We start from the raw sequence: 18,058 nt of genomic DNA on the forward strand, positions 1-18,058 counted from the left end.
TTTTACCGAAAATTTAAACTACCCCGAACAAATATTCTACCTCCAAAGTGCCAAAAAGAGAGCACACTCTGTAGTCCTCTTCTTTATTTTAGTTTTTTTCCTTCTGGTAATTAAAAAGGATATAAATATTAGTAAAATGTAGAAGCATTATTATCGTCTAAATTAAAAAAGGCAAGAAAAATTAGGAAGAGTTGCATGGAGGAAACGAAACGCAAGTAAGAGTATCGTTCATGAGGTGAAAAGGACAGGCACTCATCAATATCTGAATCCAACGGTGGAGGAACATCCATCCGCGGAGACACGGAGCCGCTCACGCCCAAGTCCTTGGAATCTCACCCTTCCATACATACAACAGAAAAGAGGCAACTAGCGCACGCAGACAGACACTCTCACTCTCACTCTCGCTCTCAACTCTCAACTCTCAACTAACCTAACCCTAGTTAACTCTCAACCCAACCCAACCCAACCCTCCCGTCCCGTTAACGTTTATTTATACCCCAAATGCACATCCCCTCAAGTTCCATTCTCAGTTTCTCCGTCTTCCTTTCCCCGTTTTTCTTCTCTCTCTCAATCTCTTTCATGTGAGGGTAGAACCACAACAAAACACAAACCACACACTCTCCTAACTCGAGGTTATTTTTTTCTTTCCCCAAAGAGGCATGAGTTGCAACGGGTGCCGCGTCCTTCGAAAGGGTTGCAGCGAGTCTTGTATTCTGCGGCCGTGTCTACAGTGGATCGATACGCCCGAAGCACAAGGCCATGCCACTGTCTTCGTTGCCAAATTCTTCGGTCGTGCCGACCTCATGTCCTTCATTTCTAACGTCCCCGAACCCCAAAGGCCCGGTAATTAATTTCTTTACTTTTCAACTTTTAACCTCACCTCAGTTTCATCACTCTTTCGTTTTTTTTTTCATCTCTCATATTTTTTTCTTTCCTTTATGCAGCTCTGTTTCAATCTCTGTTGTTCGAAGCGTGTGGAAGAACAGTGAACCCTGTCAACGGTGCTGTGGGACTTTTGTGGACCGGAAACTGGCACGTGTGCCAGGCGGCGGTTGAGACGGTGCTCCGTGGCGGCACCGTCAGGCCCATGCCGGAGCTTTTCGGCCTAGACGCTCCCACTCCCACCACCGATGATGCCTCCGAAGGAGAAGTTACCTGTACCGACAAGTGGAGAGTCCGAGATCCGAACCCGAATTTCCGGTTCCCGGGTTCGAGGTCCGATAAGGGTAGTTCCGGCGGTAAACGCAAGCGATTTGAAGAGCTCGCCAAGCTTCAGACGGCGACGACGGATCTCAATCTCCGGCTGACGCCGAGTTTTCTGCAGAACGCGGCGAACTTCGGCTGCCGGCAGGAAATTCGCTGGCCGGGATCTCCGTCGATGAACTCCGAGGAGTCCGGGACGACGACAGCGTGTTTGGAGAGCGGGATCGGAGATCACTACGCTCCCGACGGAGACCGGAAAGTGCTGAACCTTTTCATTTGAGAGTTCTCTTTCTCTAAGTTTCGTGTTTGAGGGTTCTCGCTGACGCGTCTTTTTGCCTTTTTTTTTTTAAACGCTTTATTTTGAGAAAGAGGTTTTCCCGGAATTGAATCCGGTGAGATTTTGTTAGAATAGCGGCACAGGATTTTTCTCTCTGTTGTTCTTTCTAGACAGGGAGAGAAAGATGAGGGTTAGTCGGTGATAATTTTTTTTTTCCTTTTGATCTATCAAACATGTTAAGATGGTGGGACTGGACATGAATGATGAATATTAAATAACTAAATACATAGTTCTTCTATTTTCATCGATATTTTTACTAGAGTAAAAATTGGGACATGAAATTTATCTAACCGATACATGTTTGAATACAGTTTTAATGGTGATTGGTAAAATTTTATACAATAGGAGCTTAATTTGAACGAATTAGTAGAGTTAATAAGGATGATGAATATTCAGCTTTTGATTTATTAGCGTATGGTTTTACCAGCTACGCCCTTAATTAAAGAATTTGACCCGATCCATTATTAAACGGCATGTGGGAGCGGTCTGATGACTCAGACTCAGTAAGAATTTACCTGCCATTCATTCAAGCCTTCAACGTAGTACAATATTGAATTGCTTTTGCATCCATTTAGTTTTGGGCTTTTTTATGTATAAAATAAATAAACAAGCATCTGCAGTTCAAAATGTCAGGATCTGATAGCTTGTGATAATATAATTTAGAGTCAAATTCCTTCCGCATAATTTATTTGAACACTTTCAAATCGAATTCTTAATTATGATATAAGCCATTAATGAAAGCCTTATGCATATATTTTACTTATTTAGGAGGACTGGAATGATCATTCAAAGCAGCAGGTTTGACTAATATTAAGAATACAAGAAAAATGCTGAGATAATAAAATGTGTAAAATGTTCGAGGTTTGAGAAGGCAAAGATATAGTATTAGTTTGAAGTTTCAAAAACTTTATGGACAGCGGAAAAAGAAAACTTTATTGGTAAGGATATTTTTTGAAGAATCATAGACTTTGTGAACAGTTGAAATTAGTCTTAGAACTCGCATTTACATGTAAGTGTGCAGTCAACACTGATATCTTTTTGTTTTGGAATCATCTTAGGACTCCAGCCCCCGCCTTCGATGAGGGGGAGTATGATAAAAATTGCACTTGTTGCTGCTGCGCAGAAACGAGAAAATAGAAAAATGTAGTATTTGGATTTATGTGTTTATCCAGCGATAAGTAACGAATAAATTAATCAGTAAAAGAAGGGAAAGGGTGGGAAAGAGAAAGAAGCATAGCTTGTTTGTTAGGTGGCTTTTGGAGTATGCAAGGAGACGTACAAATTTACAATGACAGAGTAGGAATCGAGGAGCTACAAATAAAACTGCTGATTGCTTTTTGTCCTTGTTCGTTTGCCTTTACCCTAGACATAGCCAAAGACCACGGCTCGCGTCAGTCTCTAGTTTTGGTCCTCTTCATGTGTTGTCCAATTCTTACAAGTTTAAGTTTAACAGAAATTCTATTTATACAATAATTTTGTCTATTTTTTTTAAGAACCATGACATAAATAAGAAGTGAACAAAAATCGAGAAATAAATAATATCATAATATATTAGAGCATTTTTACCTCTCGTTTTTTAATGAGTTACTTGTATTAAGACAGTTATTTAGGTTCGTTTTTTTATTATTGGATTGCTTAAAATTATATATAATATGGTGTCTTGAACTTAATTTGAAATAATCATGTATCGATTTATTCACATATTTTATTATAAATATCTTGAACTTGAGTATTTATAAATGTAATTCATTAAAAACTTGATTAAAAATATATCAACTTTTAAATTTTATTTTTGAATTCATCTCTATTATTTTATTTTTTTACTAATTGGGTCATGAAGAAACCCAAAAGAGAAACAATCAAATTAAATTAGATAGGAATGATTCATTGATTTGAGTGATATTAAATTTAATCTCTTAAATAAATCTTGAGATGAAAAAATATGATGAAAAGAATAGATTTCACAAAAAATAATCAAGTAAATTTTTTTGACAAAAATTAGTGATCAACAAAACTAATAAATATTTCTTACTAATAATAATAATAAAATATTATTAAAACGAGACATTTGCATTGATGTTTCTTTTGTAGTTATCTTTCACATTTTGTTTTTTAATTACTTCTAAGCTAGTAACTTTTAATATTTACAACAATTTCAAATTTTACTTTCTTTTTATATTCTTTGCCTTATTTGTAGTATGAGACATTTTTACTTTTTTTTTTGTTTCAATTTGATTTAAATTAAATATCTTTCTAGCTTTTGTTTTGTTTGTCATCCAAGTCCAGAATGGGGGAGCTAGTGGGAGCCACTTGACCACAAAACCACTCAAATTACAATATTTTGCTAAATAGCAGATAATCCAATAATAAGAATGGAAAGGAAAGCAAGTGTAGCGCAAATGGCTTTATTAATTTTGATGCAATGCTGCGTCTCGCCGCATTTGGCATGGACCCCATCAAGCAATGAGGTACATAACATGTTCAACGGGTAAGGTAAGGTAATGTCATTCCAACTCAAATTCTATCCACTCTCCATGCGCCTCACCTAGCCTCGTCTCCTCCTACGTTGGAAAATTTACTCTCTTTCTTTCTCACCAACACCACCACACCTAATCTACACCCATTTATGACATCATGTGCTTCACACTATTCACTTTCAGAGCATTTATATTTACTCTTTTAAAATTTTCATAATTTCACTTTCCATAGTTTAATATCTTCAAAATTTGTTATACCCAAATCCAATTAAGATGTTTAATACTCTTTAGTCTCTTTATCCTTTTTATAAAAAAAATGTTGTTGACTAATTTATGTTTATTAATAATTAGTTAATTTAAGGAATTAATATTAAATTTGACTACAATTATTATGTTTTTTTTTTAAATTATTCCCTTAAATAATAGTGATAGTAGAGTTTTAATTTTATTATGTTTTTTTAAATTATTATGCATGGAGAGAAATAATAGTGATAGTAGAGTTTTAATTTTTAAAATTAAATTCTTTCATTCTACAATCCTCATAGAGAAGAAGATCATTTATAAAATTTATTATTTATGAACTATAATAATTCACGGTATTTTAATTAAAAAATAATTAGAAAAGTCTTATAAAAAAAGACATGAAAATTTCAAAATAATGTTTTATAAAAATGAACAAAGTGAATATTGCATATTGAAATACTTCAAACGAGTAATTTTTTATAATTTTGAATCACCAAAAATATAATTAAATAATACTGATAAATTTAATGTCGTGTGATCGTTTAATAGATTAGAGGATATTTTTTTCATTAGAAAAGATTAAATAACCAATTTGGATTCATCTACAAAGGACTAAAATAAAAGAAAAATATGAAAATATAATATACCAAAATAATATTTTAGTCAAATAAAAAATAGTCAAAATATATCTCACAATGTGGTCTAAGCATTTCAATTAACATCTGCTTTTTTATTTAAAAAGTTTAGGTAAAATAAATTTCAAAGGCTCCCCAAACATGTCTCTAAGACTCACCAAAACAATAAACAATTAAGTTCTATTTGAATTGTGGATGTTACCATACATTTAAGTTCAACCTTCGTTTCCAGTAAATATTACACTTCTTTATTTTTTTAGGATGAATGTGCATTGGACTTCATGTCACCACACCTCAACGGACAAAGCAAACACACCCAAACATCTATCTTACTTGTGGTAATTACTAAAAAAAAAAAACTTACCATTGCCGACGTCTGAAAAATCATGAAACAATCTGTCTTTTTCACTATGACCAAATGGCTGTTAATCTAGAGCTTTTACTATTTTTGGTATTTCACTGTTATTAACAAAAAAAAATTCTCGTCTTCTCCACTGTTTTTTTAAAGAAAATATCACTTCTCTAAGACCTTCATGATCTCACTTTTCAATCACTTTTCTACTTTAAAAAACACTTCTCCATTTAAAAGTCGTATCGTTTTTTTTAAAGAAGAATTAACTACCATCTCTCTATTTCCCAAGAGATACAAATGATAAAAAATGGAAGGAAGGAAACAATTTTTGTCATTTTTAGAGGCTAAAAGGTTGTAGGTTGTAACACCTTTAGTTTTGACATAATTAATATCGTCACTACATGTATATGTGTGTATTATTTTTGACGATTCGTGAAAAGTTGTGTGCAAGTCTAAAAAGGAAATTCTAAGAAAGTTGAATCAAACTCCAAGTTACCAATTATATTTAGATTTAAATTTTTGTAGGACTCAAAAAATAACCGAAAAATCAAAAGGATAATTACAAAGCAACATAACGATGAATAATTAATAAAAACAGTCAAGGTACAAAATAATTGTCAGATAATTTTAACACATGGTAAACTGATATTTTAAGCATAAAAATGGTTATAATATTATTTTATAATTTTTATTTAATCTAGATAATGCTTATGGATGTTATGTTGCTGTTAATGTTTTAGTTGTTGCCTATAGTATATTTGGACAATGTGATGTCGATGTTAATGTTGACCTTTTTCATGTTAGTCAATGTAATAGAATGAATTGTTACATGTTTAGAATGGTCATTTAGAGTCATATTTAAACATCTAACATGATTTTAGATCAATATTCAATAGTTTAGAAGTATAATATATTGAATAAATGGTACTCATCAGAAAAATATTGAACAATTGATTTTGAATGGAAAACTGATTAAGTTAAATCAATTCTGAGTAAAATTTCGATGCATAATTTTTTTATACGAAGTTTTATTTTTAATTTGCTTTTAACAGAAACATTAAAATATAAATCACTTCGATTTAAAATTGATTTTAACAAAAAAAAAAACTCCATTTTTAGTTTTAGAAAATGTAAACAAATTTTAATATATCTGGAATGACAATCCAAACAGACACTAATAATGACTTAGGTGGCTATCGAAAAAAAAAAAGTTAAATTAAAGAGAGTAGCAGACACAGTCACACAAATACGTAAGGATATTATTGTAGAAAGAATGGGAAAAAAAATCTGGTGTCTTCTCAAACGAGGAAGAGAATAAAGAATAGGTGCATATATGGGGCTGGCACGTGGACAAAAACATGGAATATGAAAAGTGGATGTGGCAAGCAAAATTATTCGAAGGAGGACAAAGAGAGCAAAGCTGTGACGCGGATTTCACCAACGTTCCCTTTCAACAATTAATTTTGGCGAACACGACAAATTCCAAGCTTCTTGGTGCGGATGCAGTCTCGCTATTGAACAAAAAGATATCTTCTGGCTCAAGTTAAATATCCTTCTCTCTAGCTCCGGCCTCCTAATAAAAATGTTTTCCTAACTCAACCCACTGGACTCTTTTGCTTGTAGTTTTTTTTCCCCTCTTCCCATTTTCTTTCTTTCCTTCTCAAAAACATAGCATAACTTTTCAATACAAGTTTTACTTTACATGATTATTTTTTCAATTTTTTTTTTTAAGATTAATTTTTCAAATTAAATTTGGAGTTTCAGACTTTTACATGAAAATAATTTCTTTCAAAAAATTAACTTTATCATATTACAAATATTGTTAACTGTAATAAAACACTTTTCGTTAAAAGATATAATACAAATTTAAAACTTAGGTTATGTTGGGCACTTATTTCAAGTAGTTACTACCTTTATTTATTAGTTGGTAAATAAAATTTTAAGTAATTTTTATTATTTTTTAAAAATTAACGTTTTTAAAACATTTAGTTTTTAACTTATATTTTTTATATTTTATTTCATTTTTATCTTTAAGATGTTTATTTAATTTTCTCATTATTCCTTTTAAATATGTCATTTTATCATTTTTACTCACTTCGACAACTAATTTTACAAAATATTTTTTATTTAATAAATTAACTTAAAATTTTTCATTACTTTTTCAGCTAGTTTTACAAAAGATAACCTTAATAAAAATATGTATTTGATGTATAGAATATAAATCTTTACTCTCCCTTCAATCCATTTTTATAAAACTCAAATAATAATTTAGAAGAATTAAAAAATAATAAAGATAGTTTCTTTTACTGAATTAATAAACACAGTCACTAACAATAAATTTATATGCTTTTCTAGAATTTCTATTAACATTATCTTTTTAATAAAAAAAATTATTTAAATTTTTATTGACTATACATGTGAGGAGTAAAGTTTCTAAAATATTCTTCGTGGGAGACAAAGTTAGATCCTCAAGAAGTGTACGACACTAATGTATTTCACCACTGTTTATTGAACTTAGAGAAATAATTATATATTTTGTAATAAATAATTAATACAAGATATTATTTTAGCTTAATTAATGATGTAGTTGAAGTCTTAAACGTTTAGGCCTTAAACCCCATAAAGGTGAATTTTGTCTCTCATATTTTGAGCATGATTATCTTATGGGGAAATGCATATTATTATAATAAAAAAATCCAAGAAAAAAAAAACTAACATAAACTTTTGTAACCATTACAATTAAATTTTTTAGGTTAGTTATGAAACTAATATTTAATCCAAAGGATAGTCACTTGCAAACTTCTTATTTTTTCACAAAAAAATATATTACACATGAATCAAATTCATATTCAGTGTGTTGTCAACTAAACCACTAGTATAACCAATATTATTTCTCATATTATATATATATATATATATATATATATATATATATATATATATATATATATATATATAGAGAGAGAGAGAGAGAGAGAGAGAGAGAGAGAGAGAGAGAGGATAAATTTGTTTTTTATTTAAACAGATGTTTGAATGTTTATGACAATTTTTCAACTTTTTTAAAAAATGATAAAATATATTTTTTGAATGGTTATTAATTTTAAAGTTATTTAATTATTATAACTTTTTTGTAAACTACTTTTTATTAAAAAGTTGTATATCTTTTAAAAAATACAAACAACCGATAAAGACTTTTAATTATATGTTTAATTTAATGTTTCCTTGCATGTTACAACTTGTTTTGGAAGAGAGGGGAAAATTAGGAAAAAAATGCAGATAGTGGTCATTTTTCTTTTATTTAATTGAATAAAATAAAGTGAAAAGTTTGTCTTTCGAAAATAAAATTGTAAATTTTCTTTTATTTTATCTTCTTTAATTTTCTTCCTATCATACAGAGAGACATTTATAGTTAGGAGAAAACCCCCCCAAAAAAAAATTAAAAGAAAGAATACAAAAAAAAAAAAAAAAAACACATTCTTTGTTTCCTTTCGCTTGTCTGTCGAAATGTTTTGTTCAAGACGGGTCTAAGGAATATATAATATAAGTATTCAACTCTTCTAATTTTTTATTATTTAATATTTTTACACACAAATTAATAAATATTTAATTTATATAAATTTAGACTAAAATATTCTGTTTATTTCTTACGCTGTCAATGAATGAGCTTTTTAAGCAACCTTTGAATGAGATAATGTTCGTTTTTAATGCAAATTTCACTAAAAATGGTATTAACACTCAACTATTTTTTTTATTACATTATACTATTATATATGACATCTACATTTTTCATTATTATTTCTTTCTCTTTCTGAGTACGTATTTATAGAACCTTAATTTCCATGAAGCTTTTTTGTAAATGATATGATTGAAAGATACAAATAAAGTGAAAAATAGATAAGAATACGGTTCGGGTATATACATTATTTAATTTATTATTCGTGTGACTGATACGATTATATGATGAGCGATAATTGGGGGTAATGTTTGGAATTTTATTTAGTATTTGCAAGTTGTGGCGAGCAAGTTGGGTCTAGCTGAGAGTGAATTAATGCGGATGACGTTGTCACACTCTAATTTGCTGCTCTAAGATTCCCTTCGATGTGCTATGTAATGCTTGGCTTGGCAGTTACCAATTAATTTAATTATCTTATTCTTTTTTTAGGAATGCGATTGCAACTCTTGAATGGCTATGTTATCTGTTTGCACGCAAGGCCAGACATTGGTCTTTTTTCCTTGACCCCCAAAATATGGCCCTTCAAATGATTTTAAAGTCGCTTCTTCTATTCCACATTCCAACTCCACAGGGTGCTATTTTCCAATTTCTATTATTATGATTGGCTCTACTCCACCAGTGTCCTCGAGGTATAAAGGTACGAGGTCCTTCCATCCAAGTTGCGACAACCACAACAATTATCGATGTATAATGCTGATTATCCAATTGATTTAATATTTCATTTTCTATTTAACATAACATATGCTCATGTAGTATTGAATAAGAAGATATAAAATTGATTGGACCATTAACAAAATAAAATATCCTCAGTTTAATTCCTTTTGTTACAAACTAATAATTAACATTTATTAATAAAAAAATAATACCAAATAACGCTCTTAAATTTTGAATAAGTTCCACGTTAATATAGCCATTGCAAAAGAAAGTAGCATAAAATATGGTTCTTGTGAATTGTGATATATTCAATTCGCGAAGCTTTGCATATGTTTCTTTCTCAGTCTGTGACTTTGCATCGTGCTTATGGCTGTTTAACGAGCATAATTACATGTTAAATCTGAGGCGTGGGATTAATACAGGGACTAATATTCACGTGTCCGCTCACCACATCATGGTTTCCTTGTGTTGCCCAACTCTCATTATATCTTCAGTGACTGGTTGGTAATGATAGGAGCAGATGAAGAGAAAACTTCAGTACGCTCATAAGTAACATGCACCAGAAAATGTAGCCATATAAGATACTATTCTAAATTTGTAGATACGTGCTCTCAGAGCAATGTGGGATAATATCCATGACCATATATGTGGGTAGACAACTTTTTGACATCAATTCTAAATGACGACCACCCATTAGCAATAGAATTTTTGGTCCCATTTCATTACAATTTCCAACCATCCTTAAAAGGTAGGAAAACTCGTTTCTTAGCATTTTCTTTTTTTCCCTTCCCCTTATTCATGTCATCATGTGGTACTAGTGAGTCATATATACTTTGTTTTTAACATTGATCTTATCACATTTTTTATGTTTCTCTCCTCTTCTATAAAACACTTCAAAAGTTAAAAAAACAAGTCACAATAATATAATGTTCAATATACACTTCTGTGATGGTTTACGTAAAAAATTTAACTCCTTTTATTATTTGGTGTACAATAAATATTTCACAGAATTAAAATTTATCATACTTTTATTTTATAATTTTTATCTTACTTTTAATATTAAATATGTTACCCAACTCACAATTCATGTCTAATTTAATCCGATTCAATCCATCTTGTCAACTTGTAATGCGTTACAAGTTGGGTTAACTTTAGTAAAGTTACAAAAATATTTAAAATAAAAAATACATTAAAAATGATAACCCACGAATTAACTAATGAAATTAATTAAAATATATAAAAAAAATTATTTCAACTAATCAAAGAAAGTTTCAAAAGGCAAAGTATTAGTATGTTAGAGTGAGCCGTTAGCATTTTTCCTTGGATAATATGTAATTAAATTGTAAAACTCATTAAGTAAAAATAAAATTTAAATATATTTTTGATAAATAACATCAAATAAATTTCATATATTATACTAAATAGTTTTATTATATGTTATTATATAGATTTCAAACTAAATTGCAAAAATTTAAAGTAGAATATAAACATTTTATCAATGCAAAGTATATAAATTTTTATTTGTAAAACTTAAGACACCGAAATTAATTAACTTTAATCAAAATAAACGTGACAAAACAAGTCATAAATATGTACAAAAAAAAAGACAAGTCATAAATACCACTAACATTCAGAAGGGTCAAGATTTATAGGAAGGGGTGCTAAGTATGAGAAGATATTTTGGTTCTTTTGGTAATGCAAGTGGATATGAAAAACATTTTAAAGAATTCTGCGAATTAAATTAGTAGTAGTAAATGACATTTTAGTAAACTTCAAAATTAATTTGATGAATTCTATGACCGACTTTTGAAAGAGTACTTGAAAAATAAGATGTGGATTTTGTGAAAATTTACACATAAATCTTTTGTACTGATAAGCACTAATTGTTAATTTTTTTAAAGATATGATACCATGAGTTTTTATATAAAATTTTGAAAGGAGTTTCAAATTTCTAGAAGAATGTTTTGAGACTTGGAAGAACAGTCTTAGCCCAAGAACCTATTTTCTTTTGTCTTCTTTCAATCTTGTTCTTTTGACTAAACAAACAATATTTTAGCATAAAAAGAATTAGCGGTTAGCTAGGAGAGAATATAATCTATCCCTATAAGCAGGCATACTCAAAGATAAATGATACCACACCTCAGAAATATGCTTCAACAAGAAGGAAAAAAAAAAAAGACAAACAGTTTACCCAATGCATCTATAACGTTCCTTAATTCATCAACTGGTTTAATTAGCTAGTATATTTTTTCATAAACCTCAACATGACTGCTTACGAGAAGTATATGCACGGCCACATGCCCACATGGGATGGTTATTAAAGTACTTTTGTGAGTTTTGTTAGCTTGGTAGCTTCACCAAAAAAAAAAAAAAACTTGGTGATACAGTTAAGAAAATACTACTAATAAAAAAAATTGAATATAAATGACAACCTTTTAATATCCGAAAATCAAGCTTGTTTAATTCGGTAATTCCTCTTTGTTTAATAAAAACTATTAGTCGCCATATTAAAAATTTTCGTATAATTATTCTTTTTCCCCAGCAGACAAAAAAAGAATCTAATTAAACAAACACCCAAGGAACCATTCCTCGCTTGAAAACATTCAGAATATTGGTGTTATTTCATGGATCAAAACAATAAACTCAAATATTCAAAAATTGCCAACCATAAACACTTAATTTTAATTTGTCCGGAATATTTTTATTTAATTAGAAATACATTAAAAAAAAGTGAAGTGAAACTTGAAAGTCTCTAAAAAGTTATTGGATTGGTAGAGCCGAATCATTGGGCTTTGCCATGGTTTAGTCCGAAACACACGTTTTCTTTTAGAATCGGAACAAGCAACTTAAAGTTTAATGAAATTACACCTAATATCACCCTTTTCATAAAGTCGTGTATTGATTTTGTCAATATAAATCTCTCTAAATTTCTTATGTTTCAATATGAATTAAGTGACATCAACATTTTTGGGATTCATCAAAAAAAGAAGAAAGAAAAAAGACCGAAGCTAAATTTTAATACGGATCACTCCCATTATGTCTGGCTGCTAACCTAAAAGGAGCTAACTGAGAGGGACAATGCATCCATTGGAGGATAAGTCTTCATTTTGGCATCATATTAGCAGACCAATTAACAAAACCCTGATTACAATAACTAGATTTACTTTTTTACTTTTGTGATAAGTAGTTGTAGTTTCTGGTTCTGGTCCAGCATTAGTTTCAACTTTCAAAGCCTTATTGGTTTAGTTAACTCTTTCACATTGTTCGTTAAAGGCTGCCCAAGTTATGGGCTTTAACCCTGAAACGTTGGTGTCATGGTGCTTCTTCGCATTTGTTTCCTGCATTCCCACTATTAAATCTTGTATCTCTCGCTGTATTCCAAAAAGTTCATTCCAAAATACAATAGGAGTTATCAGATTCAAATGCTCTTCTTTTGAAAGGAGAAAAATAAGGGCCAACTCAGGGGTTATTGCTTTCTGCACTCCCTTTTTGGCTTCTGGAATGGCCAATCCGAAATGTAAAAAAAACATTCCAAAAAGAGTGCAGAATCAATTTGGGAAGTACAGGAAGCAACAAACCAAATCAGGGTTAGATCGATAGAGCCCAAAACAAAAAGGAATTTTCTCTGGTGCGATTGTAGAACCAGAGTAGCTTTCTCTGTCTCAGCTTTTATGAAAACCACTAAAGAAATTTTGCATTTGAAATCTGGCTGTCACCCAATTTTTTGCTCTGTATGCAAATTGGTCTTCGTATTTATAAACTCCCTGCTCCTTCCTCCATTTAGTTTTTTCTTTTTTGTGAGTTTACCTTTTACTGTTAAGGGGTCCAGAGGTTTGAATTATGTCAATGTTAGAGTCTTGTAAGTTTTGATCATTATGATATAACATTTGGTGGGTAAGGTAAGGCTCTTTTTACCACGGGTTGGAATTCATTAAAGTTGAAATGCATGCAAGTGTTCTTTTTTTTCTTTTTCTTTTGACGGGTACAAGACTCTAATGTGCAATTACGTTCTTTTCATTAGCTACCCAAGCAATAAGTTGAATTTTGATTTGATTCAGAGTCTTTAACTCATTGTATTTATAATTTTATTTATGATGAACTGTATGACATGTTTCACAAGTCCATACAAAATCACACAACAATGCAGACGGAACAGTAAATTTGTTGGCGTTCAAAGAAACCACAAGGCATTATAAGAAAAGATTATGATCATGCCGAAATAGCTATGTAACGACTATTTTATTTAATTATGAATCTGAAGACCAATACAAAATTTTAGCAATTTCCAAGATAAGGTGAGCAGCAAGCTATGCCGTGTAGAACTCGAAAAAAATATTGTATATCTTTTTTTCAATTTTCATTGAGACTAAGACCTTAATGTTACTTGTCGAGTTGCACATAAAGTAATAGTGGAATTTGTGGTTGGTTCTATAAATTATATGGTTTTTCTTTGCTTCTTATCTGAGATATTTGATGTAATTGCTCGGGTCTTTGCAAGATATAGTGCTAGCAGAATCTTTGTAATAGCCATTTACACCATATTGTGAATTAAGCCATGGGATGGATATCCTAGCCATGTCCAAATATCTTTGAATATATTTGGAGACTGTTGTCGTAACTAGGTCGTGCCTCGGAGAAAGGAAATCACCCAGAAATATTCAAGTGTGAAAGTATAATCTTGTCTTTTTTTAGGTTTAGTATGAGTTATATAATATTATCGTATTTGAGCAAGATTGTTTGACATCCGAGTCAATAAACCTTAGGCTATTTGATCCGATAAGAACCTAATGGTAGAGAGTCCCTCAGCCTCAATTGTGTAAGTATAAAAAGACTTGAAAATGAGGAGGTCAACATTTCATTAGAGAGATATATAATCCGTTAGTCTTGGGTGCATAAACACGCAGAGGCTTCAAATAGTAAGGTCTGTTCACATTTCATAGGAGAGATATAGAGACGAATGAGTTTTTCTACACGAAGAAGGTTACTTTTAAAGTGTTTGATGTAGTTAACCAAGTAGTTACAAGTGGATAATCTAAAGGGAAGAATTTATGAGAAAACAAAACAGAGGAATCATGGCAATTGAGAAATTAAATACTTTCAGTACTTATTATTTTAAACACAGGGTAACTAATATAAATAACGAATTCCCCTGACTTGATAATAATCTGTTGTCCCTTCTTAAATTAAATGACTGAACAATCGGTGCGAATGTTTCCATTCTGTGCATTCTTGATTCCAACTCGGCCCAATTTGGTCATAGCAGCGGCGAAGTTGGCATGGAAGATTTTGCTGCTACTAGCAAATGCATTTACAGTGGCCTTGGATCTTGAGTCCGTGAAGAGAACTTGGTCTGAAGAGAAGAGGCCCTTCCCTTGCTGAAGATTCTTGAAATAAACATTGTCGAATGACCGTGGAGTGCTTGGGTCCATATCGATTGCAATCCTTGGATCCACATTCCTTGGGCACATTGACTTTAGCTGTGTTGCGTATTTCTCGTTCAGTGTAGGGTCCACTCGACTTTTGCTCTTGAAATTGTATACTCTGTTCGTGAATTTGTTGCAATGGGAGAATCCAACAGTGTGAGCACCTGTAGTGTGAATCATTTATCAAAAAGAAATCAAACTATGATTACCTTGACTTTTCTTTTTCATTCATCCCCCATGATATCTCTTTTTGAATTTTTTCAAGAACGAAATTTCATATATCCATTAGGAAAATAATCCTACACTAAGTTATATTTATTCAGTATTTTGCATTCTTGTTTAATAAAGCAATTCAAGAATACTAAACTAAGTGATGTTCTATTCTTCTACAAAACTTTCTACCATCTTATAAATAAATATTAAATAAAAATATCAATAACTTAAAAATGTAAAGAATATTCAATACCTCTCATATAAAAAAAAGTTGAGAGATTAATAAGAGGATTCAAAATTTTTCTACGAAACCTTTTTCAAAAGATTAATTTCTGTCCAATGTTAGTACTAAGTATAAAATTTATTTATAATTATGCATTTAATAAGAATAAAAGCAATACAAATATTTACTGATTTTGTTTTTGTTAGTAACTAATATTCGAACCTAAAAATTTATTTAAAGAGTTTAAACTAGTTAACAACATGTTGATTAATTCACATACTTAGATTTGATTATATTTTTTAAATAACATACTAAGACATGATTGGGAGTTGAAAGATAGTGGATCAAATTTAAATTCATAAAATGTACCCGTTACTTTGAAACCCAATAATGGGATTCACTGGGGAACACAGATCATGTGTGAAGAGTGAAGACACATGTTTAGAATCCAATTATTTGGCTGGAAAGTGCAGAGCACGCGCATTACCTGATAGAGCTATCATTTCCGTTTGGGTGAGACCGTTGGCCGCAAACAGTGAATTGAGCTGGTTCAAGTTGAACTCTGGATGAGGCAGCCTCCCGTTTACATCTGAATCTTTAGATCTTAGCCCATCAAATCTTCCCAATTCAACCTCGTAGAAAGGCCCACCGGCCTGAAGATGCAATTCCATTATAATTCAACAAAGCTCCTTATTACTCACAGTCTCACATCACTAAAATCAAATGTTTTTTCAATTAAAGTAAGAGTAATTCATGAACAAACAAACCAGTTCAATAACATCACGGGTTGCCAAGGCTAAAATATCAGCACATGAAACTTTGTTCCTGCACAATGGAACTGCATCAACTGCTTCTTTTGCTTTAATCACTGTGTCAAATCCATCTCCAGCTAGTGAAACATTATCTGGGTGATCCTTCTCTGCTTTGTTGTTTTTTGTGGATGCAACCAAAACCGAGGCATCACAACCCTGTGTAATATTACAAACAAAGCATAAATAGAATTTGATTTGTTCAGCTAGAAGATACTGTGATTAATGGGGGGATTTTCTCTTTTACTTTCTTTTTAGCATTTATATGGTGAATGAATGAAATGCATGCAATTGATTGATTACCTGCACGAAGCAATCATGGAAGAAGAGACGAATGGTAGCAGGAACCGTAACAAATGTTTGATGAAACTTCTTTTTGACTGCTTCTCTGACAATGTTTTCAACATTGGGGCATGTTTTTGCATAGTGGTGTCTACTTAACTGGGCCGAAGTAGGACATGAATAAAGGCACAGACTCAATAAAAATAACCAGATAAGTATGAGGTTAAGCTGAGCCATCTGCTGTTTTTTGCAGGTAAAGGAGGACTACAAAATGAAGAGGGGGGAAGTGAGTGAATAATGTGAGTGATGGCTTAAGTGGAAAAGTGCAAGGGGGGGTTGAGGGGAATATATTAGTACATTACCATACTAGCTATGAAGTTGTCGGGGTCACGAGCCAGTTGTATTAGAATCTTTTAAACTATTTTTACAGCAAGAAAGTTAATCTTGAATAATAATAGAAGAATGATGCTGATGCACTTTGAAAGTGACATTATTAATTATGGCCAAAAAGAAAGAGACCGACACTAGTAGTGAGGTTGGTTCGGTTCTGTTCTGTGTCCGCCTTCATCTCAATTATATAGTTTTGTCCAAGTGAAATTAAATTGCTTTGCGTAAAATTGCATTTAGACCAGGGAGGGACCTGGTTCGAATCCTAAATTCCCAAATTCTAAAATTTTGTGGACCAAAGTTGGTAAAGTGAGAGCAGAGTATACCAAGAAAAGTGAGTGAGCAGGGGCTGCTAACATTTAGCACACCAAGAATGTGGAGTGGCATTCACGTTAAGCTTGCTTTCCTTGCCCTCCTCAGGTAGCAGAAATAAAGTGTGTTAGCCAGTTTGGTTGCTTTGGGGTCCTATATGTTTGCTTCCACATTCCTTGACTCATTCGCTACATGAAAACTACCACCAATGCTAAAATTCCATAACATAATGAGTAAGTATATAATTCTAATGTGACTTCCATTGTTAAAGACAAAATCAAATTTAAATCCAAACTTGCATCTGTAAGTAATTAACGTTTTGTTGCCTTTACTAAGGATAGAATTTCGTCACATCGTTATTATCTTTAATAATAATAAGGAAAGTCATATTTTTAACTTAATATTTAAATAAGAAAAGTCATATTTTTTTTGTAATTATACGTCTAAAATCATTTTTATTAGTATTTTATAAATAATATTCATTATGTTAAAAAAATAATACGTGCTCTGAAATATAAATTACTTTGTTAATTTATATTTTTAATTCAAATCAACTTTATAATATTAAATTTATCTACTATTAAGTTCATAAGCTTTAATTCAAATACTGAGCAGTAGTCCAATAAAGTGCCGTTGAAATATACTTTTAACAAAGAACTAGAAAATTTTATTTGAGGTTGCTGCTGGTGGGAAAAGCAGTAAACCAGAAGGACAACTTTTTTTATTGAGGGGAAAATTTTTAAAAAATGATTATTTAGAAAATTTGTGTGACGCG

At 31.2% G+C, this 18,058-nt stretch overlaps 2 protein-coding genes across 2 annotated transcripts; one reads left to right on the top strand and one right to left on the bottom strand.

Annotated features, from left to right (window-relative positions):
- The first annotated feature begins 390 nt into the window (after nt 1-390).
- LOC100802764 (LOB domain-containing protein 38) lies at nt 391-1,778 on the top strand. Its single transcript, XM_003539238.5, has 2 exons — nt 391-843; nt 945-1,778. Exons 1-2 carry the CDS (start codon nt 660-662, stop codon nt 1,481-1,483), a joined length of 723 nt encoding a protein of 240 aa, XP_003539286.1. The 5' UTR covers nt 391-659; the 3' UTR covers nt 1,484-1,778.
- A 13,034-nt stretch (nt 1,779-14,812) lies between these two features.
- Nucleotides 14,813-16,958, bottom strand: LOC100804350 (peroxidase 51-like). Its single transcript, NM_001254701.2, has 4 exons — nt 16,606-16,958; nt 16,261-16,461; nt 15,981-16,146; nt 14,813-15,221 (listed from the first exon to the last, which is right to left on the bottom strand). Exons 1-4 carry the CDS (start codon nt 16,819-16,821, stop codon nt 14,818-14,820), a joined length of 987 nt encoding a protein of 328 aa, NP_001241630.1. The 5' UTR covers nt 16,822-16,958; the 3' UTR covers nt 14,813-14,817.
- Between the last annotated feature and the right edge of the window lie 1,100 nt (nt 16,959-18,058).

Source organism: Glycine max, chromosome 11, assembly GCF_000004515.6.
Source record: "Glycine max cultivar Williams 82 chromosome 11, Glycine_max_v4.0, whole genome shotgun sequence".
Classification (NCBI taxonomy): domain Eukaryota; kingdom Viridiplantae; phylum Streptophyta; class Magnoliopsida; order Fabales; family Fabaceae; genus Glycine; species Glycine max.